The sequence below is a fragment of the Carassius auratus genome, unplaced genomic scaffold, assembly GCF_003368295.1.
Source record: "Carassius auratus strain Wakin unplaced genomic scaffold, ASM336829v1 scaf_tig00036835, whole genome shotgun sequence".
NCBI lineage: Eukaryota > Metazoa > Chordata > Actinopteri > Cypriniformes > Cyprinidae > Carassius > Carassius auratus.
Genome location: NW_020526344.1, coordinates 84,978 through 109,928, shown reverse-complemented (window position 1 = coordinate 109,928; position 24,951 = coordinate 84,978). Strand labels below are relative to the sequence as shown.

The 24,951-nt window shown below is 42.7% G+C and overlaps 1 protein-coding gene across 1 annotated transcript; it reads right to left on the bottom strand.

Moving 5' to 3' along the window:
• Nucleotides 1–3,825: 3,825 nt before the first annotated feature.
• Nucleotides 3,826–24,453, bottom strand: LOC113082819 (von Willebrand factor A domain-containing protein 5A-like). The gene is made up of 21 exons (XM_026254253.1): nt 24,289–24,453; nt 22,517–22,719; nt 22,218–22,440; nt 21,973–22,133; nt 21,783–21,897; nt 21,473–21,648; nt 17,807–17,895; nt 17,580–17,724; nt 17,420–17,499; nt 17,227–17,341; nt 16,982–17,140; nt 16,797–16,900; nt 16,495–16,712; nt 16,364–16,402; nt 11,260–11,313; nt 11,020–11,091; nt 5,596–5,631; nt 5,418–5,498; nt 4,688–4,827; nt 4,478–4,602; nt 3,826–4,434 (listed from the first exon to the last, which is right to left on the bottom strand). Exons 1-21 carry the CDS (start codon nt 24,326–24,328, stop codon nt 4,350–4,352), a joined length of 2,460 nt encoding a protein of 819 aa, XP_026110038.1. The 5' UTR covers nt 24,329–24,453; the 3' UTR covers nt 3,826–4,349.
• Between the last annotated feature and the right edge of the window lie 498 nt (nt 24,454–24,951).

Sequence of the window (24,951 nt, the reverse complement as noted above, 5' to 3'; positions counted from 1 at the left end):
ACTGTGCAGCTGTTCACACAGATGGAGGCTGGAAGGGCTGAGTTTGATCTAAAATAGCACAAAAAAACCATCAAAAATGAATAGACAGATGTTTAAACTCTTTAGAGTTTGAAACAATATAAGTAAGCAGAAGGACAAAGCAGTCCACTTCATTCTTATCTGAATAACCTTGAGCTCCTGACCTGGCTATTTCTGTCCTAGACAACAACACCACAATATGACTGTCTGTGGCTTATGTCATGCTTAAATAAGAAGAGTAAATCACAATGCTTATAAAACCATCATTTCACAGTTACTTACTAATATATATATATATATATATATATATATATATATATATATATATACTGTAATTAAAGAAAAATTAAATCGTTTATTGATCAAGTGCAGCACCATGGACAGCTATAGAAACCAATCGTGACGTCATGTGCTCATCTTATTATTTTCTCCGTTCCTATGTAAAGTTACAATATCCTGGAAAACATTACCTTCTTTCAGCTTCTTTTTGCGGACTAACGTTCCTCCCAGTTTCCCAGCAGCGACTCATCCTTCTTCATCTTGGCCGTCTGTCCGGGTGGTTTGGCGGGGTTCGTAGCCATCTGCTCCGCCGCTGCTTCAGTCACAGAAACCGATCGAGTGAGAAGATAGAAATTAGTAAGATATGTAAGGGGCGGGGCGTAGTGGCCCGAATCTGGTCTCTGATTGGCCAGGTATGACTTGCTAAATTATTATTTGACTGATTTAACTCTTTTTATGTGTTTTCCATTCAACAGACAGTACATTCACTCACTTTCATTTATCATGTGCAAAATATTGCATAGATCGGTGCAAAGGATTGTCGGCGAAGTCACGTGGTATATGTTACTTTTATCAGCGCTGACTAATCACTTCAACGAAAAATGATACAATACAATGTAGACTAAACTATGGATTGTGGTGTATTTTAACAAGAGGCCAAAGGTTCAGCTGGTGAAACAAATTTCTAATTGAAAGTTACTTGATATAGGCTAGTACTTATATACTTGTAAAAACATTGTACAAACCAAGTTAAAATTTAAATCTATAGATTTAGGTGAGCATACCATTATGCGATAACATTATCACCAAAAAGACAGAAAAGCTATAAATGCGATTCTAAATTTAGGATTCTAGCCACTTAACGCCCTCTTATGGGTTTCGATTTTAATTCAATTGGAAACCGTTATAAAACTGGAAACATTTGCCATTCTGTGGGTTTGGAAAAGCATCCCATGCCAACAATACAGATCATGAAAAACATCAGCAAACTTTTAAAAATAGATGATAATATTGACCTATCCCTTATAGCACTTGATGATAATCGTCTAATAATAACTAATAATGAAAAACAAAGATTCAGAAATGAGAAGATATAACTTTGCATAGGCCTACTCACCGTTTTCTCTGGTGTGGTGAAGAATTTAACAGAAAGCAGCACAGATGTAAGTGTAATATCAGTTAAAAGGAAGAATGAGCTAATTTTCACTGCAGATATATTCTGAGTGTCAGGCGAAGTCATATCTGGAAAAGTGTTATGACATCTTGAGCCACACCCTTAAGAGTCAGTCATAGAAAAATACTGAACACACACAGCACTCATATAAAACTAGACAACTTTTTACATAAACATGGCTCTATTGACATTTGACACTTTTATCCAAATGAGGAAAACAAGTGGTTTATATTATATAACTCAAAGTATAACATTTATAATGTGCTTATATCTTCAAAAGGAGGTTTTGTCAGATTTAGCTAATTTCTAACTAAACAGACCCTGTAAAAACATCACGAGCGAACAAAAACGATCAAGAAAAACTGTAACAGGTTAATTTTTTAATGCCTTAATAAAATGTACAAAAAGTACAAAAAATTATTTTCCATAACTGAACATCAAAATGAAGGTCATTCAGTGTTCCAGAGGTTTCCATCAGCTTTCTGAAACTGCACAAACACACATTATTATTAGTTTTACCTCATCTAAGTGTACATTAATGCTGTTTTAAGGTGACATAATGTCTGTAGTATATTTGTAGTAATGGCAAAAATACATTGTATGGGTCAAAATTATACATTTTTCTTTTATGCCCAAAATCATTAGGATATTAAGTAAAGATTATGTTCCATGAAGATATTTTGTACATTTCCTACCATAAATACATAAAAATAATACAATAAATACAATATTTATATTTTTTGCACTCTCAGATTCCAGATTTCATTTAGTTGTATCTCAGCCAAATATTGTCAAAACATAACAAAAACATAGGATGAGTTTGTTTCTTTATCAGATTTGGAGAAATGTAGCATTACGTCCTCTGCAGTGAATGGGTGCCGTCAGAATGAGAGTCCAAATGGATGCTTCTTACAAACACACAGTTTTTCACTTCACAAGACTGAAGGACTGGAGTAGTGTGTTTTTGTGGATTATTGTGATGTTTTTATCAACTGTTTGAACTCTCATTCTGACGGCACCCATTCACTGCAGAGGATTCCATTGATGATCAAGTGATATAATGCCACATTTGTCAAAATCTGATGAAGAAACAAACTCAGCACGTCCAACTCAAATAGACCCCAATGAGCCGGTTCAACCAATTATCGAAGTTCATGAGGATTACAGAGGACTCAGCAAGAACCGAGTGAGCCATGGCGAAATAAAGAATTTATATATATATATATATATATATATATATATATATATATATATATATATATATATATATATATATATATACAATTATTTTTATTATTATTATTGTGCAAAAATTATACACAAATTTGTACAAGCATATACAACTCGCAACAAGTACAAAAACAAATAAAACATTCATAAGAATGTGTAAAGTGAAACAATTCATGCCAGGGGTAAAATTAAAACAATTTAAAGTAACAAAAAGCTTCATAGGTCTTTCTTGATTTTTTGTTCTTAATTTTATCTAATTGTTAGAAAAAGAAATGCATGGAGAAGTTATTGCTTGATGACGTCAGAACCGATTAATCGGCTTTTTTTAACCGATTCAGTGAGCCGATCTGTCCAAAAAGAACCGTTTCTCCGGAAATGAATCGGACTTTGCATCACTACTGTAAATCATTGTAAATTACAATAATATCAATCACGCACGGAAAGTAGAACAGTTCAAAGTCCCTTCAAAGTTGTTGTCACTTTTATTTGACTGCGAATGCATTACCACCGCCTACCGGATGATCACATGATCAACAACAATTACAATCTGTGATGCGATTAAAAAAAAAAACTAAATGAATACAAATTTAGCATAATTGCTACACCCAAAACGAAGCTATCTTTTGGAAGAGACTTATTTTCATTTATTTGAATTATTTTGTGAAGCTTTCTTTTGTGAATTTTACTTTTTTTGTTAATGCAACGTTTATTTATTTATTTAAATAAATGTATGTTATATTAGTTATTCTGAATACAATGCGTATTTTAATGTCAGTCATTTGCTGTTACTTGCCAAATTTCATATTCACCAAATCTCTGCACTTTTTTCTTCTTTTTTTTCTCTCTCTCAGTAGATATATTTGTTTTTAACAGTGTCCAAAAACATACAAATTACAAGCATCAAACAAAACTCCATTCATTTGAACTGTAAAAATAATACATAATGAAGACAAAGTAACACTAGTTTTCCAAGACAGTCTTAATGCACATTATTTAACTTACACATACCTCATTGTCACGTGGTACCACGTATATTTATGCTCACTGTTAGGATGATACGGTTAGGATGGACCAAAATGACATTTCCTGTTGAGAGAATCATAATAAATAAAAACCTACTAAGAGCCAATTAAATTCCATGTGGAATACTAAAAAAGTGGCCAGTGTTAGAGCAAAATCACAAATAGAAGCTATGAAATCAAAAGAATAATGCTACAAACAAAAATATAGAGTAAATCCATCCAAATACAACCTATTTGATAATATAAACACTGTAACTGCAATTAACCTATTTACAATTATTTGCAAAACTCTTATCAATCTAAATTACAGATTTTTAATGCACTTTTTGTTCAATTTTTGACATTTTAAGAAAACAAATATTCATATGGCAAACAATGAAAGCTATAAACATTCATACTGATGATTTATGAAGTAAACAAATATATTGTTAAAGAGATATTTGTAGATCAGCAGCTTTTTGCTGGCAAAAAACTTCTGGCTTGGCACACGTGCTGTTTTATCAGTTTGGCTCTGTTGTTGATGCAGTTAGAAAAGCTATGGAGTAATCTTATTAATATAATTCACATATGTGCATACATATGTCTTTGGCAGTTAAATGGATCAGGATGTAGAAACAGTGATATCTTCAGATTCCCAGAGTCTCTTTGGTCACCTGACATCCGAGCAGGACATTCCCCTCACACACACACTGAGACAGATCTCCCACTGAAACACACACACACACACACACTCAAATCATCAGTGTGTGTCAAAGAACTGAAGATATCTGCTGAAACGTCTCTTGATGAGGCCACAAACTGCCACTCCACCTGCTGCTCTATTTTACAGCCGTATAACCAGATCAGAGCCAGGAGAGTGGCCCATACTGACCCATCCACCTGTGTACAAACCATCATCCACTGCATTTGTTACTGGACACTGCGCACAATCAGCACTGTCTGATTATTACATCACATCTCTCACCTGTGCTGGTTTCTGATTGGTCAGCTCATCCTCCGTCTTCCCAAACACATCAGCCAGTGTGGAGTCCAGATCCCAGCAGCTGGACGCCTTTTGGAGAGAAACCAGCTGCAGTAACAGGTCCTTCTGGAGCTCAGGAGCAGCTGAACACACACACACACAAGAATACAAAAAATAAATTTATAATGATAATAAAATGTATTAAATACCTATAAAACAATGAGAATTTCATGACCTACTACACTTGTCAAATGTGTGTCAAATGTTGTAAAGGAACAACATTTTGTAAAGGAACAACTTCATCAAGACGTTTTAACTTTAACCATAACTTCTGGCCAAAATATGAGTTTATATTCCATAATAACACTTCTTCCTCCAGTGATAGAGTCCATCACCTGTTGTCCTCTCACATCACAATCCACAAACAAATTTGTTTAAAACTGTTATGGACTTTGGATCTGTGCATACTTCTCTCCTGATTCAGATTAGACGACTTTTAAGACCAGTTGTATTTGAGCCAAAACAAAGGTTTAAAGTTAAAAAGGCCTTTATCACGGGGTTGTCTCTTACTAACACACAGTTTTTCACTTCTCAAGATGTTAATTGATGGACTGGAGTCATGTGGATCACTTATGGACATTTTGTGATGTTTTTATCAGCTGTATGACTCTAATTTTGACGGCACCCATTCACTGCAGAGGATCCATTGGTCATATATATATACTGTACATACCATCAATTTTGATTTCAGAGTCTGTTTGTTCAGACATGGCAGTCGCAGTCTTAGAACCACGGCGGAAAAAATTCTGGATCTCTGTAAATGAAAACAATGATCGTTAACCATGAAGTGCTGCTGCATTAGTGTTTCACAGTTAGTGAACTTTAGTGACGCTGTGTATTCATTGCGTTACTTGTCATGAATCCGATCTTCTGTTCAGGTGCAGTCACTGAAAAAAAAAAGAAAAGATAGCTCAAATGAAAACGATGTTTTTCTCACTCTATTCAGAACAAGGATTAACAGTAACAGTTTATTTGAGTTGGTAACTTCTCCGCTTTTCCTTCACTATTTTTAAAAAATGTAGGCTATTTATATAATTTCACCCTCCGTTAAGCGATCTGTGATATTTTTCAGTCCATCTGAATGAATGGATGTGCAATGCACCTGTATTTAATGTAACAAACTCTAGTTTGAAGCGCACGACTCACCCTCACATTGTCTTACACACAAGCAGAGAGAGAGAGAGAGAAATAGAGAGTGAACTGATGCGCTACATATAAACGATATTCTTAGTTGTTCCTTTGGAATGCTTCAGCTTTTAAGAACTGCTGGGGATCCTGGTAGTGGGCGGAGCTAATGCACAAATGACAATCTCATTGGCTAGCACTCATTTATTATCATCCCCGTTTTGATTTCAGCAAATCAGTTCGAGTGAATGCACACAATCTGATTAATATTCATGAATATAGCAGCTCATTAATCCTTAGTGCATTTTATAGTTTTTATTAGTAAAATTCGTATCATTATTACCTTATCAGTATTTTTGTTATTTTTTATTTTATTCAGAAACACTGAATGACCATAAAAGCACTACCATTACATTTACATTTAATCATTTAGCAGACGCAGACTACCACCAGTCCAAAGTTCAGTTAAAGGGGTTATATGATGTGATTAAAATGTTTCCTTTCTTATTGGCGTGTTACAAGCTATTGGTGCATAAAGAAGATCTGTAAAGTGGCAAAGACTAAAGTCTCAAATCCAAAGAGATATTCTTTATAAAAGTTAAGAGTCAACCACACTCCCCTAAAACGGCTCGTTCTAACATGCTCCCACATGTATACATCACTATGTGGGAAGATTTGCATAACCCCAACCAAACATTCACGCAAATAAAGAAGGTGTAACTTTTATTCTCGCTGTTGCCGCCACCGCTGCCATGCTGTGGAGATGCTGTGTGTTTTTTACTGAGGAAATACATCAACTTCACGCTGTGATTCGCCGGATCGGCTTTCACCGTGGACGAACCGGAGTCCAGCCCGGAGTCGTCACATATGGTTTCCGCAAGCTCCTTTGTCGAATCCGCCAGCTGCGCCGTTCTCAAGCCCGCGGTGTGTGACGCTGTGTGACACATTTTATGGAGGTCTGTTTCCTGAATATGCAGACTAGCCTACGATAGGTCTGTGCTGAATCTTAAGGCTGTTCTATAAAGTGGAGCAGTTCCAACTTTGCAAGGACAGTCAGGTGCTTCTGACTCACAGCCTGTAAGTACATATACATATTTAAAGAATTTGCCACTGATGATTCAAACGAAACGAGTTTTGAGCAGAGTAGAGTAGCACTTGTTTGTCATTTCTCCGATCACAAATCCAGACATGGTTTTAATGTTTACGGCACAATCGCAACGCATAAAAAGACAATATAAGTTATTATAATCAGTAATCATGTCCCCACTGGATGCAACAAATGCCTCATTTGTAACGGGTTTCATTGAAAGAAAGTGAAAGTGACGTGACATTCAGCTAAGTATGGTGACCCATACTCAGAATTCATGCTTTGCATTTAACCCATCCAAAGTGCACACACACAGCAGTGAACACACACACGCGCACACACGGAGCAGTGGGCAGCCATTTATGCTGCGCGCCTGGGGATTCGGTGCCTTGCTCAAGGGCACCTCAGTCGTGGTGTTGCCGGCCCGAGATTCAAACCCACAACCCTAGGGTTAGGAGTCAAACTCTCTAACCACTAGGCCACGACTTCCCTATTGATTTTGTCTCATCTTCCCGGGACACGGCATCACAGTATGTTAAGTGGCGTAACATTTCCATCATGCTTGAGGCATTCGGCCAATCACAATGGATACACTGGATAGCTGGCCAATCACAGCACACCTCGCTTTTCAGACCGATGAGCTTTGTAAAAATCGACACGTTTCAGAAAGGCAGGGCATAGAGGAATGAACAGTATGTGGAAAATAGTGTGTATTTTAACCTTAAACCCCATAAACACATTGCATTACACCAGATACACAAAATAATGTTCTTATTAGCAGCATCATTGTCACACCTGGACTCATTTAGTGTGTTTTTGCCCGTGACCCAGTTTCTGTCTTTCCGTGTTTTGGTTTGATTAGTTCCCAGGTGTGTCTATTCTCTTCCTCATGTGTGTTAATTTAGTGATTCCATCCACCTGTGTTTCCCCATTATCCGCTGTACATAAGCCTTGTCTTTTCAGTTCTGTTTTGTCGGGTCTCTTCATTTGCTACTAACGTGTGCCTACCTCTGTGCTCCATGTTGGATATCTCCTGTGTTGGATATAATAAAAGCCTTATTTCGTTTTTCCTCGGCTCCGTGTTCCTTCAGGCAGCGAAAACCGTGACAGAAGACCCGACCATAAAAAAGGAAAGTTTAAAACTGCGTCTTTCCCTCCGTTTTGCTTTCGTTTTTTTCTCAGTCTTTTTGTTTTGTAGTGTTTCTATGGATCCCCTCTATCGTCCCGAATTCCTCATCCTCCTGCTGAAGCAGGAAGGACGTTCTCTCGAGGACCATACCAGACAGTTTCTTCTATTAGCTAATGCCACCAGCTACCCGGACGACGCGCTCTGCACCTTCTACAACACCAGCCTGAACTCCAAATGCAGAGCGTTGTCGTCCGAAGATGGTCCTCGGCAGGATTTCGCCGCATTCGTGGAGTGGACTCTGACGAGAAATGGCTCACCTTTCACCGTCTGCCCGATAGTGGATCTCGCCAGTCCCACTCCCGACCCAGAGACCAGCCAGCCACCATCACGCCGCACGGAGCCAGAGCCCACCGCAGCCGCAGAGCCCGAGCCATCCACTGACAGGGAACAGGATCTCGAGAGCGCGACTGACCAGGTGTGTGAGCCGGCCACACCGTGCATCGTGGGAGTCCTCGTGGAGATCGAGGGCGTGGAGGAAAGCCCTGCCCACACTCCTGCGACTGAGGGTGAGCTGTTTGCAGTCTCTGAAAGCCTTATGGAGCAAGTTCTGGATCTGATGGACTGGTCTATGGAGGTAATCCCTAATTTTCCTGTTTCCCCGCTGGTTCCGTCCAGCCCTGATTCCCCTGCATACCCTCTCAGTCTCCCACTCCTACCTCCTCCAGTCATTTCCTCTGCTCCATTTCCGCTGGTTCCGCCCAGCCCTGAGTTTTCTGTTTCTCCGCTGGTTCCGCCCAGCCCTGAGTTTTCTGTTTCTCCGCTGGTTCCGCCCAGCCCTGAGTTTTCTGTTTCTCCGCTGGTTCCGCCCAGCCCTGAGTTTTCTGTTTCTCCGCTGGTTCCGACCAGCCCTGAGTCTCCTGTGTCTCCGCTGGTTCCGCCCAGCCCTGAGTTTCCTGTTTCTCCGCTGGTTCCGCCCAGCCCTGAGTTTCCTGTGTATCCGCTGGTTCCGCCCAGCTCTGAATCTTCTGTGTCTCCGCTGGTTCCGCCCAGCTCTGAATCTTCTGTGTCTCCGCTGGTTCCGCCCAGCTCTGAATCTTCTGTGTCTCCGCTGGTTCCGCCCAGCCCTGAGTTTTCTGTTTCTCCGCTGGTTCCGCCCAGCCCTGAATCTTCTGTGTGTCCGCTGGTTCCGCCCAGCCCTGAATCTTCTGTGTGTCCGCTGGTTCCGCCCAGCTCTGAATCTTCTGTGTGTCCGCTGGTTCCGCCCAGCTCTGAATCTTCTGTGTGTCCGCTGGTTCCGCCCAGCCCTGAATCTTCTGTGTCTCCTGTATTCCCTCCCAGCCTCCCTCTCCCGCCTCCTCCCAAACCTGCTGGTCCCTCTACTCCTCTTTCGCTGGTTCCGTCCAGTCCTGATCCTCCTGTCCTTCCTCCCATCCTTCTCCTCTCTCCTCCTAGACCAGCCAGTTCCTCGCCATCCCTGCTGGTGCCAGTCAGTCCCGCAGCTCACCCTCAGTCCGCGCCATCGGGGCGCGATGGTTCGCCGCTGGACTGCCAGTCTCCAGCTCCGCCCTGGCGCGTTAAGGCCCTGTCTCCGCCTCCAGCCTCCGAGCCCTGGACTCCTCCTCGGTCCTTCGACCCAGCGGCTCCGCCTTGGCTCTTAGCTCCCTCGTCTCCACCGTGGCCTGTCATCCCACCTGCTCCACCGGGCTCCCTCGTCCCTCCGGCTCCACCTTGGTCAGTCGTCGACCATCCGCCACCTCGGGACTCCACTCCTCTGGTTCCACCTCGTCACTCCATCCCTCCGGCTCTGTCAGGCTCCTCCTTCCCTCCGGTTCCACCTCCATCCTCGGTCACTCCGGCTCCACAGCGGTCTGCCAGGCCCCCGCCTCCACCTTGGTCGCCTGAGCCTTCAGCTCCACCTAGGCCCTCCGGATCCTCGTCGTCACCCTGGCTCTGCGGCTGTGCTGCTCCATCTTGGGCTCCTCACCCACCGGTGCAGTCTCCGCCTGTCGGCCCCCTGGTGTCGTCGACCCTTCCTTCACCATGGCTCCTCCCGCCGTCGACTCCACCTTGGATCTCCGTCCTGGCTGGTCTCTGGTGGACCATCTGGCTCCTCCTGCTCCTGTCTCCTCCCTGGCTCCTTCCTCCGTCGTCTCCTCCCTGGCTCCTTCTGTGGTCCCTGTCTGCTGGCCCCCTCCTGGGAGTCCGTCCTCCACCGGAACCTCCTCCCAAGTTCCCACCCACGCCTCCCTCTGTTTCTACGGTGCGAGGACGCACCTACCGGGAGGGGGGAGTACTGTCACACCTGGACTCATTTAGTGTGTTTTTGCCCGTGACCCAGTTTCTGTCTTTCCGTGTTTTGGTTTGATTAGTTCCCAGGTGTGTCTATTCTCTTCCTCATGTGTGTTAATTTAGTGATTCCATCCACCTGTGTTTCCCCATTATCCGCTGTACATAAGCCTTGTCTTTTCAGTTCTGTTTTGTCGGGTCTCTTCATTTGCTACTAACGTGTGCCTACCTCTGTGCTCCATGTTGGATATCTCCTGTGTTGGATATAATAAAAGCCTTATTTCGTTTTTCCTCGGCTCCGTGTTCCTTCAGGCAGCGAAAACCGTGACAATCATATGACGCCTTTATAATGACTAATATGCATTCATACATGGTTATCAAGTTTTAATTCTAATTACGAAAGTCATATCATTAAATATTACTGATTATCATATTATAATGCTTGACTGACTGATGTTAAGAGTGTACTTCTAGATATTTTTAAAAATGTGCCATTTTACACAGTTTATATACAGTATCTCAGAACCTGCAATAGTGTAAAAGCCTGATCAAAAGAGTTTAAGCCTGTCTTCTGCTTCATTTTCAAGTCATGTGAAAAGGCCTTTCAGTGATTTATTCTCTACATCTGAGTACGTCTGGTTCTCCTACCTGCTGTTACCCGATTAGACATTTTGAAGACTGTGAACGACATCATCTTTGAGCAGTGAAATGATTGTTCATCTGCATAAATGGTCAAAACATTCAGACATTAATGCATATCAAAAGAAAACAAACAAACACACACACACACACATACATACATATACATATATATATATATATATATATATATAAATAGCAAAACATGCAAACAAACAAGAAAAGCTCCTTAAGACTTTGTTCTCTTACCTGCAACGCAATGCCTTGATGATGATAAACGAAACTCACGGGGTGCTATGTGATCTGAAATAAATAAAAATGAACACAGAAAAATATCATAAACATTATCATAATAGTTATTTACGAACCTTAACTTATGATAAGCATGAGTGTGTTTAAAGTTGTAGTGTGAATAATTAAAGACAAGCGCGCAGGTCTACATAGAAATCAAACGATAAGGATGGCTCCAAAGACAACAAGACGCTGTACGTCTTTGCATTGCCTTCCTTCTGATCCTGACATTAGGAAAGAGTGGATGAACTTTCTTTTTAATGAAGCTTCATTTTACAGAAGATTTGTTTACAAACAAGGCATAATTTGTCCTGGATTTTCAGAAAGATTTAAACTAAAATACAATGCTGTGCCGACTATATTGGATTCGACAGTAATGTCGCAACACAAGTGTCAGTAACTGTTGCTATTGCACTATTGCTTTTGTCAGTAACGAAGTAAAACCTGAGAAAAGAACTATATAAGTGATAGAATGTGCCAATGAGTGATCATTTGCTGCCATCTAGTGGCTTTATTTGCACTTTCATGGAATGCAGTTTAGATATAGTGTTTTTAACCTTCATAACTGTCTGTTACACTGTCAGTTTCTGTCCAATCCCCCCAAAATTTTTACTTTTCTTTAAAGATTTATAGGCTTTTGGGTACACAAGATCAAGACCATTTTACGAAATGGCCCTGTAACTGTCCAAATGCAAATGCTCATAATTTTTTTATAATTATTGATCTGTTAAAAAAAAAAAGAAAAAAAAAAAGGACTAATTCGCAAAGTAAGTTTTTATTTACTGAGAAATTAAATGAACAATTTAATTGACAGCAATGGTTCGGAAAACGAGTCGGATGCGGTTTTAATCACTGCGGGTACGGGCGGGTGCGGATTTACAAAATTGGACCCGTGCAGCTCTCTAGTTTAGCCTACATGCCAGGTAACATCAGGGTAATGAGTTGGGCTGGGTATCGATTCAGATGTTCCAGATCAATTCGATTTCGATTCACAAGCTCTCAAATCGATTTGATTTCGATTCGATTTCAATTCTCGATTTGATTTTCTATTACAGCTGTAATCGGGCCTTAAAAGTTAAGCCCGACAGATTTCATTCCGAGCCCGACAAGTAAAATTTGATTGACAGCTTTTTAAAAGCCCGAACCCGTTTATGGCCCGACATTATTCAAATGTACGCACACACGCAGCTCTTTTGCCTTTTGTCAAGAATGAGTCATTTATACATGTTTTAACATAATTTATAAATGACTAACGTAGTAGGCCACTTGGAAGTTTGAACAAAGAAATAAAATAAGTCCCCTGTAACATCGTAACATCTCAGCACTCTATAAATAGCCCTAGGTATAGGCTCATTTAGCATATAAATAGGCCAATGCACCAATAAAAAGAAGTCTTTCTTAAAAAATGTAATTAATATAAAATCTAAATTAAGATGGGTAATAATGAAATTAATTAAGATAAAGTCTCTGCCGGATTTGCTTCGCCTTCGCAGCTGACATAATTAAAGAATAAGGCCAACATTAGCTTATATAGCCTACATTATGCATTTAAGACTCAATTAATATTTAGTTATTATTTGAAAAACATTTACTCACCAAGATTAGGTAAGGCCTTAGTGTTTTTGTGGAGGAAGATAATTGAAGTAGCTACTCGCGTGCCGCACGCACATTACGTCACCAATACAAACCAACCTGATTTATAATATTATAGCCTAAATATTATGATATCTAATCGATTAGATTCATTGAAATAAATAAATAATTCTACTAAACTTGATTCTGTCGGGAGCTGAACAATTTTGTGAAATTCGACTCGATGTAGTAACAGCACAATGAAGTTGCGATTGTAAAGCCTGTGTTATACTTTATGCATGAGCAGTGTTGGGGCTAGTTACTCAAAAAAGTAATATATTACATATTACATATTACTCTCAAAAATAGTAATGCCTTACTTTACTTTATTACTCCCTGGAGAAAGTAACTAGTTATATTACTAGTTATATTACTAGTTACATCTTTTTTTCTTAATTACTCTATGATTGCCTGAGATGCATCAGATGGAGGGAGAACATACAAAGGAGGAGTGTTCTTTAGGGTCTTTATCAGTGGCGGCTCCTGCCAATTCTCTCAGGGGGGGCAAATGTTTGCTCTATTAATGAGGATAGGTCACCCATTCAATTGATATATTAACGGGTAGTTAAAGATGTAAAGGGAACCGAACTACTGTAGTATTAATTAAAAATAAACTGACATTAGGAATCAATCTCTTGCACTCCTTATTTTTCTATATCCGTGTTAACACTATTCAGCAGCATATGAAGACTAACACCAGGATGTGGTTTTTCCAAAAAATACTCTTTACTTTTCGATTTCAGTTTAATAAGAAATAATTGAAGTCACATAAATCACTGTTTACACAACTCACTTATATTACTGCTCGTCAGTACTAGGGATGCACGATATTGGATTTTGGCCGATATTCGATATGCCGATATTTTCTAAATAATTTTGGCCGATGCCGATACCGATATCGATATATATACAAATATATACTGATATATTTACAAATATATACTGATATATTTAAACTTTAATTTTACTGAAGAGAAATCCATGTATCTCTTCTGTACTGATTCTACCATAAATTTATTATTTTACAAATTTAGACAGACATTCACATCTGAAAAACAGGTCAATTATTTCACTTGGAGAATATCGGTTTGGCTCATCGGCAGAAATATTCATATCGGCCGATACCGATAATGGTCATTTTAAGCTTTTATCGGCCGATACCGATGTTGTGCCGATATTATCGTGCATCCCTAGTCAGTACACCTGTTCTCTAATCAGCGGTTAATTCCATCAGGTGCGTGATTTCACATAGAGCAGCTGTTACTACACAGAGCCGTTATTAACTGAGAAGATGCGCAAATCCACGTTCATTTTCAGCGTTTATTGGCACGGTTGTATGAACATATGGTTCACGCACCTGATGGAATAAACCGCTTTAGAGAACCGGCTTTACTGAGATGCGCATTAACGAGCGGCCGATCGTGATCGGAGCACTCCTACAAAATAATTACTGAATCTCCACCCGTCGAAACTAGCTTTCTGTTGCTGGGAACCTTCCTCTGAAAAAGAGCTTGCCGTTGTTGACGCTTCCATTTTTCCCCATCTGTCTGAGCGTGCCGCTCTGCTGCCGGCTGTCGACCAATCAGTGATGGTAAATGATACCTCGTGCCAAACCCAGACCAATCACTGTTCCATTCACGCCCTCCTTCCCTTCCCTTCTGTTCTCTGTGTTGTGTGCCTTGTGTGTGATGAAGGTGCTACTGGCAAATGTAACGCAAGTAACTAGCTTGGGAAAACTGTAATAATATTACCATTTTCAAACGAGTAATGCCTTACACTACTAGTTACTGAAAAAAGTAATATTATTACAGTAACGCGTTACTTTGTAACGCGTTACACCCAACACTGTGCATGAGCAATCCGGACGCAGACACGGCCAACGCTAACCCGGACTTCTTCCATTTATACTTCCGAAAGCGCACGCTGATGGTCCGCTCTGCAACAAACATGTGAACAAACAATTGCCCAGAATAGTTGCACATCGCTGTCTTTATATTCTTTATTGACGGATTGCACAGGTTCAATTGGCAATGGGCTTCTTCACACTGCCTGAACATGTGCAATTGTGCTTTTGAAGACTACTGACCACACACACCTGTCCGCGCGGTCGTCTGCTCAGAGCCTCGGCTCTCCGATGGCGATTTTTACGTCACGCCTACCTAGCGGTTCATAGCAGACTCGCGGACGCAGAAAGTATAAGAGGCTTTAAGATGCAGTCTGTAAGACGCGCGACATTGCAGAAAATGTGCGTTCACAAATGTAGCCTGTGTTGATCCAAATATGGAAAACACTTTTGAATTTAATAATATGAGGTTCTCTCCAGAGATGTTTTGCCACATATCTTCAATAAAGGATGATTGCTGCATAGTATATGGTGTTTCCATTTGCTTGAACTTCTTCAAGTGAGTTGCAATAGTTTTGTGTGTGTGTGTGTGTTCAGCATATGGTAGGCCGCATTTGAATTTGTGACGGGCCACGGGTTGAGAACATAGACAGTAAAAGAAATGGACACAGCGACCCCATTGGAACTCAATTGAGACAAATGAAGCCCAGTTTTAGCGTTTTTAGCACTTCCGTTTCTGACGCGCAGACTCAAACGAAGCTTGACGACGTCAGCAACCTGTCTGACAGATGTAAATCTTCTAGTAGCTGTGCGTGCAAACTGCCATCGTTAATCTTGCAGAGACGGCGAGCTTGAGCGGGGAGTTCTTTGTCGTGAGTGAGCAGGAGTAAGTAATCTGATTCATTATTTTGTATAGTATTTTAAAATGTAACGCCAGTACGCTATATTAAGTTAATTGCTTGCGAGCTTCTCCTCCTGTCTGTACGGTAATGCGACAGAGAGCCGAGTGGTTATGACGCAATCGTTAGCCTATTTTTTACAAAAACTGTTTATACGGGGCCATAATGTAACATAGAAGGTAATGGAGCCCTTTATACATTGTCGTGTATCTTTAGAAATAAATAATGGACAAACAGAGTCTTTAAACGCCTCAGATGTAAAGTTATTTGCTGTCAAAGTGACGCCAAAATGAATGGGAGTCAATGGGAATGCTAACGCAAGTGAAGTTCTGCTAAAAGATGGCAGCCCCCACCCGACTTCAACTTCCGGTCGAGTTCCTTGCCCCTTGGTTGAGAACCACTGCTTAAGCACTGAATGAATGAATGACAGGTTCGTTGGTACCATCGCACAAGGCACATAAGAGGGTGACATCTAGTGGAGAAGATTTGTAATTAGATTAACGCTAATCTTGCGTTCAATGTCTTCGGAAATAAATATGGAAAAAATTCGATTCATGGCCTTTGAGAATCGATTTTGAATCGACCACATTTAAAAAAACGATTAATCGAAAAATTGATTTTTTTTAACCCAGCCCTAGTAATGAGCAAAGATCTTTATGCTTAAATAACAGATTATTGTTTGTCTTACCATAATTTACTTGCATCATGTCAATTTCTGAAGAGGAATCTGAAACGCATTTGATTCCACATCTCAGTGTAAACATCAAATAGTAAAGTGACAGTAAAATTGATTCATACACACACAATGAGAGCACTAACCGTATGTTGGCACTCTTCTCTGCAGCAGGGGTCCTTTCACAGTCTGTCTGCTGTCTTTATTCACAGCAATGAAGGCTGTATGAACACAGCTGACTCCTGCCTGAACACTGAGCTCCACCATCCTGCTCCTGATGCCCTCAACATCTGCAGCTCCAGACCTCTCCTTCTGCTCCAGAGAACGGATCAGGGTCCGAGCCGCCAGCCGGTGAATAGACAACCTGCAGAAACATGGAGGAAATGTGTTGAATTAGAAAAACAAATATTTGATGTCACTCCAATTCAGTGTGTTTGTGTGTGTTTACTGTGTTTCTTCAGTTGGTTTGAGGCAGAAGTGGAGCTGGTTTGTAACTGGTTGATCTTCAAGACTGTATTTGACTGTCACTGTTCCCTCAGAGCCTCCTGAACTCTATGAAAGAGAAAAGGCAGAATTTTCTAATCTAAACAATGAGACGGTGTCTATATGTCATAACATGCTACATCATCTAACCTCTCCTTTAAGCTGGGCATAAATGAGTGTCCTTTGACCCTGGAAGAGCACATTGATGGGTGGAGACAGTGTGTCAACAGTAACATCATCTGGAAGGGTCCAATCCACAGAGATATTAAGCACAGCGGGCTGCAGAGCAAACCTGAGCGACTGCATCACCTGATATAGTTTGAAGAGAAAGAGAAACCATTGAGACATTTGACTAGGAAACATTTGTGTCTGTGAAATCCAGTGGAGAGCTTTACTTTGGGCTGCATGCGGTCGGTGTCTGTGATGAACTGAGCGTGACCAGATCCCTCTCTGGCCATTCCTGTGATGAGGGCGGCACTCGCACCCTCACCAATCCCGAATGAGAAACACCTGAAGACACGATCAACTCTGTTACTGTTAGTGATGAAGGTATGAATGATGGACAGATCAAACCCAGCAGACCTTTACCTGTGAGAGTGAGCATGACTTTTCACCAGATCCAGCACCTCTTTAGTGTTAAACACTTCTCCATCAGTGAAGATGAACAGCTGAAGAGAGAAAAACAAAAAAAAACTTTGACTTCACATCGGTACAGAGCGTTGTTCAGATGCACGGTGAGGTGTTGTACCTGTCTGGGGTGATCAGGGTAACAGGGCTGACTGTAGATGTGTTTTAGAGGCTGTAATATCTCTGTGCCGCCCATGTCTGCTTTCATTTCATTCACTCTCTTCAGAGCCTGATCCATTGTGTCCTGATTGTATTCAACACTCTGACTGAAAACACAAAGAAAAATATCTCATGTCCAGTGACTGATTTCAATACTGAATATCTATGAATGAAGATCTAGATACTAACGGGAAGAAAGACTCAAAATCAGAGCCAAATCCATAGATATTGAAGTAGCATCCCATGGGCAGACTCTTCAACAGTAACAGCAGAGTGTCCTACAGAGAGACAAATATTTAAACTCAACATAACTCTATGGACTTTCATAACACACATTCCTGTTGTTAATGTTAAGTCTCTCAAAGGGTCACCAGTGTTTTATTTCTGATTCAAATTAGACCAATCTACATTTTTGTAACTGACCACAAAACGATCAGCTGCCTCCTGTCATGATTCGGCCCTCGTGTCCTTGATTTTTCCTAGTCTTGAGGCAGGATCATGACAGACCCATGTTTTGTGTACAAGCGCATGGCCTTGTCTTTGGGCCATGTGCTTGTGTTGTCTCGTTCCCTTGCCCCGCCCCCCTTGTTAACCTAGTCGTGTCTTGATTGTCCTATCTGTAACACCTGTCGTGTCTTGATTAGTACCCCTATTTAGATCTCCTAGTGTGCTCTGTCTTGCGTCGGTTCATTGTGTTACTTATGTGCTTCTCAGATGTGTTCCACACTGGTGACTGTGATTGTATCCTGTATACCGTGAGTGTTTGTTTATAGTTAGTGTTTAGTGTCTTTATCTGGTCAGCCCTGTCTTGTTTGGTTATTTAGTCCTTACCCCTAGCCCTTGTTTTCCCCCTCGTGGGTTTTTGTTTTCCCTTTTTTGTATTTAATAAACCCTTTTGTGTTGAATCCTGTCTGCACTTGAGTTCCTCCCTTGCAAACCCTGACAGAATGAACCGACCACCAAGGAACTCAGCAGACAGGAGGCAATGCTGGATGGCATCAGCCAGCCAGCGAGATTGTTTTGAGGGCTCTCGCCTTGTGGTGTTCCGGGGGACCAGGGGAGGTCGTTCCGGAGCGAGCGGGCGAGAGGAGGAGCCCCAGAGGTCCCCACCTACCCAGCTGCCGGCGATCCCGGAGGGTCGTGTCCTGGCCGTGACAACCCTGGGGGGTCAGGCAAGCCCCTCCCAGAGTCCTGAGGTGCCCTCCTCAGCCAGCAGTCTCCCCATGAAACGAGGGAGACGGTTTTCATGGGAGTCAACTTCTGAGTCTTCGGCGTCCGAGACTGCCCTGCCCGAGACCAAACTCCCCCAACCCGCCTCTGACCCAGCTGTGGCCTCTGCACCGCGCCCAAGGAGGAAGAGGAGGAAGAGGGGGCCTGCCGGTCCTGTGACCCTGTCTCCTCCCGTGCCAGCAGCGGAGAGCGCTGGCGTGCCCGTGCCAGCAGCGGAGAGCGCTGGCGTGCCCGTGCCAGCAGCGGAGAGCGCTGGCGTGCCCGTGCCAGCAGCGGAGGGCGTTCCCGTGCTAGACCCAGCAGCGGTGAGCGTTCCCGTGCTAGACCCAGCAGCGGTGAGCGTGCCCGAGCCAGCAGCGGAGAGAGCTGGCGTGCCCGAGCCAGCAGCGGAGAGAGCTGGCGTGCCCGTGCCAGCAGCGGTGAGCGCTGGCGTGCCCGAGCCGGCAAAGAAGAGGGCAGTATGCAAGTCGGCAGTCGTGAGAGCGCAGGAGAGTGCCGCGGCCGACTCTGCAGCAAAGACTTTAGTTCAGTGCATTTCATCTCCTAAGGAGATGCCAATTGTCCTAGCTGCTAAAGCATTTTCTGATTATTTGTCCCGTCTTGTCCAAATTTTAGAAGTCCCCGTCAGTCCTGTCTTGTCCCCTGACCCTGTCCCCAGAAGTCCCAAATGTCCAGCCGTTGTCTCCCCGTGTCCTGTTGATGTGGCCCCGTGTCCTGTTGATGTGGTCCCCCCCGTGTCCAGTAGATGTGGTCCCCCCCGTGTCCAGTAGATGTGGTCCCCCCGTGTCCAGTAGATGTGGTCCCCCCGTGTCCAGTAGATGTGGTCCCCCCGTGTCCAGTAGATGTGGTCCCCCCGTGTCCAGTAGATGTGGTCCCCCCGTGTCCAGTAGATGTGGTCCCCCCGTGTCCAGTAGATGTTGTCTCCCCGTGTCCAGCCGTTGTCTCCCCGTGTCCTGTTGATGTGGCCCCGTGTCCTGTGGTCCCCCCGTGTCCAGTAGATGTCGTCTCCCCGCGTCCCGTAAGTGTTGTCCCGCGTCCCTTGTCTGGTCCTGTCATGTCCCCTGTCAGTTGTCCCGAGACCCCTCCCCGTCCCTCACCACCCAGACCTGCCCGTACCCCCCGTCGTCAGCCTTCGTCCTGTCCTCCTAGGATTCCTACCCCTCCCACCCGCCCTGGTCTGTCCCCCATGAACTTTGTGGTCCCCTCCCCTTCCCTGTTTGTTTTTTTTTGATTTGTCACCCCAACCCTGCCGTTGTGTACTCATGTTTGCCTTTGTTGTTATTTGTCATGTCCTGTTGGCTTGTGTCTGTGTCCCAGTCTGTCATGTCAGTCGTGTCCCGTGTTTGATGTTCCCTTGAGGAGCGTCTGGAAGCCGCTCCTTAAGGGAGGGGTTCTGTCATGATTCGGCCCTCGTGTCCTTGATTTTTCCTAGTCTTGAGGCAGGATCATGACAGACCCATGTTTTGTGTACAAGCGCATGGCCTTGTCTTCGGGCCATGTGCTTGTGTTGTCTCGTTCCCTTGCCCCGCCCCCCTTGTTAACCTAGTCGTGTCTTGATTGTCCTATCTGTAACACCTGTCGTGTCTTGATTAGTACCCCTATTTAGATCTCCTAGTGTGCTCTGTCTTGCGTCGGTTCATTGTGTTACTTATGTGCTTCTCAGATGTGTTCCACACTGGTGACTGTGATTGTATCCTGTATACCGTGAGTGTTTGTTTATAGTTAGTGTTTAGTGTCTTTATCTGGTCAGCCCTGTCTTGTTTGGTTATTTAGTCCTTACCCTAGCCCTTGTTTTCCCCCTCGTGGGTTTTTGTTTTCCCTTTTTTGTATTTAATAAACCCTTTTGTGTTGAATCCTGTCTGCACTTGAGTTCCTCCCTTGCAAACCCTGACACCTCCCCCCTGATTGTCATCGTCACCCCGTCCTAAATCGCCGCCCTTCACCAGGCTCCCGGCAGGAGTGGGTGTGTAAGAGAGGAGGGGCACTGGACGAATCAGGGCTGGCGGCGTGTGATGGGGCACACCTGATGTGAATGAAGCCTCATCACCGCCGCTGTTGAAAAGCCCAACAACGCGCCTCTCCTCGAGAGACCGGTCTCTTCCCTGTGCATGCACACTTTTGTGCCACCAGAGAGTTTACACGGCCGATGGGGCAGGATACCGGGCCATCCATCCCCTGCAAGCGCCTCGGCCAATGAGCAGGATGCGGCCACTAGCCCCTCGAGCCCCTTACCTGGACCCTCCTCTACATGAACACTGCCTGACCCACACGAACCCCGCAGCACGACGAGGACACCAGATCCCCTGTTTATTTTGGACACTCTACCCCTTTGGCCACTTTTATTCCCTCCTTTTATTTTCTGTTAAAAAAAGCCTCTCCGAGGCCTGACGCCACGCCCACTGTGTCTGTCGTTTGCTCCTCCCATTACAGATGAATATTAAAGACAAAAATAGATGACTAAGCTTTTAAGACTAGTGTAAGCAGTTCACGCAACAAAATCTAATTGTACACAAGTCATTGGTCATTTTTTCACAATCCCATAAAATCCTGAAACATAAACTCAAAACCAATAATACATTGATATTCTGACATAAAAACATGCTGTTAATGAATCTTAAATCTTACCTTTGCGCTTTCAATTCGATTCTGTGCTTCTTTCCCTTGATGCATCATGTCTCCCATACTGCCTGATCTGTCAATCACAAAAACAAACTCGCCTCGAGATGCCAATGATGACATCACTTCCTCTGGGAACTCTGGGTACAAACTTATCATAACCACTGTATCCCTCATCAGAGAACCTGAAATAAAGATAAAAGCTGTGTCCCAAATGACAAACTATACACTTATACTGTGCACTGTGTACTCTACCTTTTAGTTTATTCATTTTACAAGGTAAATTTGTCATCTAATATCAATGTCTGATACCCCTTACCTGGCAGGGCAGTGTTCACTCCTGCCTCCACTACAGCAGAGGGCTGATGGGTATCCTGATAGTACACAAACAGCTCAACGTCCTTATCAAACATGTGACCAGGACTCAGATTCACCTGCACACACACACAACACATGCATAAAACTGCTCTGCTCACACATCCAGATAAACACATGAAGACACACAGTACCGTGGCCTGAGTGTGATCAGAGTGGAGGAACACCAAAGGATTCAGAGTGCAGTTGGACTCTAGTTTGGAGATGGGCTTTGGAGAGCTCACATGAACACTGAGAGTCAGCGTGTAGGGAACAGCTCCTGATGAAATCTCTGAGACTATACCAGCAGCAGAACCTGACACACACACACGCACAAACAGAGTGTGTCAGCATCAGCTTCTCTGCTCTAATAAAGTGTGTGTCAGAGCTGCTGTAGTACCTGCTGGTGTGTATCGGGGGTTGAGTACAGCCGGCAGACAGAAGCGCAGCGAGTGGTCGTCCTGCACAGTGAGCTCGGTGACGTAGATGATGGTGACAGCAGCGTTCTGACCCGCCGACAGACACCCGACACTCAGTCTGAACACATCAGGACTCTCTGCGCTCTCTTCCAACAGAAACGCCTGCTGACCTGAACTCACAGCGTCATCATACCGATCCCTCGCCTGCAGGATACAGATTTGTTACGTGATGTACAGTGTAAATATATGCAACTGATCTGCAGTTTGTATTTGGACTCACGGTTTCTCTGTCCTGCACCTCTGCCACAATCTCCTGCTCTCCGATCTTGGCACTGAAGTGGCAGACAGCAGCATCAGCAGGCAGAGGGAAGACGAACAAGACCTCCAGGGGGCGCTCTTCCTCATTCACATACTGCAGAGTGGAGGAGACTGTGGCTACATGATCCTGAACCAGAAGCTCCACTGAGATGCTCTTCAGAGGCACTGAGACACACAAACCAACACAACAACATCAGAAATACATCTCACATAATAAAATGAATAAAAGAGAACAGTATGTGTGAGATGCCACAGTTGACCGTTGAAAAAATAATTTTCTTATCCTCTGAGAAAACATAAATTCTGTTAAATACTAAGATGCAATAGTAATACGTCAATGCATTACAGTTTTCCTACATATTGCAAAAGTTTTAATTTAAGAAACATGTAACAGCAAACAGGTGAATTCATACCCAGGGGCGGCGTTAGGGGTGGGCTAAGGGGGCTGGAGCCCCGAATGTTTTCAGTAAAGCCCCGAATGTTTTTATTACTACCATGCCATCAATGAGTTTTCATGCCCAATAAAGTAATTTATATTAGAATTTAAATAAATAAATATCTCTCGACTCTCACGTCCACAGTGTCTGTAAATTTACCCAAGTAAGTTACACGTTGTCATTCACACCCGACGAAAACCGCCCACTGAGTCTAGTGCTTCTGACTGACATGTAAACTGGCCAACCATCGATGAGCGTCTGTACGATCCAGCCAATGAAATGAGCAGGCGGTTTCTTGGCGTGTAGTATTTTACTAGATCAATTTATTTGAAAATTAAAATGGATATTGCAAAATTCATCTTCTTCTTCTTCTTCAAAAAAGGAAGTAAACCCCCCCAGCCAATAAACACTTGAACGCCAAGATACAACAGCTTCAGGTATCTGTAACTTTTAATCTTATTATATTTCTTTTTCGGTTTTAAATTGTGTCTGATTTAATGTTACATTTTGAACATCTAACAGTTAACGGTTGCGCAGCACAGTCTTTAGGACACACACACCGCTCCGAACTCCCGAACTGATTCAAATGATTTGCGATTCCCAAACTGACTCAAATGATTCGCGATCCCGCTCCAACTCCCAAACTGGAGTCAGATGACTCAAATGATTCGCGATCCCGCTGCGAACTCCCCAACTGCGGAGTCAATGGACGGGGGCGTGTACAACATGCGTAGCGGGATCGCGAATCATTTGAGTCAGTTCGGGAGTTCGTAGCGGGACTCCAGTGATTCGCGATCCCGCTACGAACTCCCGAACTGAATCAAATGATTCGCGATCCCCAAATTGATTCAAATGATTCGCGATCCCGCTACGAATTCCCGAACTGATTCAAATGATTCGCGATTCGCTGATGACGTCATTTCCATGGAGGCATGTTGTACACGCCCCCGTCCATTAAAAAATGGCTTCGCAAGCTCAAACTAGACTGACACGCAAAATAAAAGCAGCGTTGCAAATAAATTAATAGATATGACCATGGAAAATATGTATTGCAAAATCATTGCTTTCGCGCTGTTTCATTTGTTTTGCAATTCTTAATTTTTGTTTGCATAAAGCAAATGTATTTTCCTCAATACTTTAAATAAAATGTTTTAAATTTGTTTTTGTTTTTATTGTTTTTGTATATTTTAAACAAGGTAAATATTTCTTATTTATTAAAATAAAAAAGTCACATACATGGATTTTTCTGGGCTAAGCCCCGGATCTCCATTCACCCTAGAAACACCCCTGTTCATACCTGGTTCATTTTTCTCAGTCACAAGACCGTAGATCTCCATTCTACTTTGTTAGATGAAATGCTGAATTTACTTCAAATCGAAATTGAAACTCAGGTCCTCACAGATCGACACGAAATTAATAAATCCGTGTTTCCAGCGTTTCTTATGCGGTCAAAGTCGCTGAATCACCGTTGAGTCAAAGAATCAACAGTACAGTGACGTCATACCTCATGAATATTAATAAAGTTGTAAGGGAAGTGGCGTGGCCACGTTTGATTCATGAATATTAATTTACTTATGTTCGGAACCGCGGTTCTCGGAGTATGCAGTGTTTTCATCTTGTATTAAGCATCAAAAGCCGAATGGGTAATTAGTTGATTAAGGACATTTATTATTTCCTCTCGCTTTTTCGAAAAATAATCATTCTAATTCTAATGAAAAATACTAATTTAACGTAATTACTATGGTAAAGTACTTGAATAATTTTTTTGTGGTAGTTCTATAGTTGCTGTGGTAATATAACAACTAGTAATATAAACAAATTACTTTACACAATACTGTACTATGTTTTCTTCAACTATAGGGTATATTATACTACAATATATTACAATTTACTACGTAGTAAAAACTAAAGTATATACAACAGTATTTATTACAGTTCACTATAGTTCATACTCCAGTAT

Excerpts from the sequence above, each read along its gene's own strand:
- LOC113082819 (XM_026254253.1), bottom strand. The coding sequence starts at position 24,328 with ATGGAGATCTACGGTCTTGTGACTGAGAAAAATGAACCAG. Across the intron at positions 22,720-24,288 it reads GACTGAGAAAAATGAACCAG|TGCCTCTGAAGAGCATCTCA; the intron begins GTATGAACAGGG and ends TGTGTGTCTCAG. Across the intron at positions 17,342-17,419 it reads AGTCATGCTCACTCTCACAG|GTGTTTCTCATTCGGGATTG; the intron begins GTAAAGGTCTGC and ends TCGTGTCTTCAG.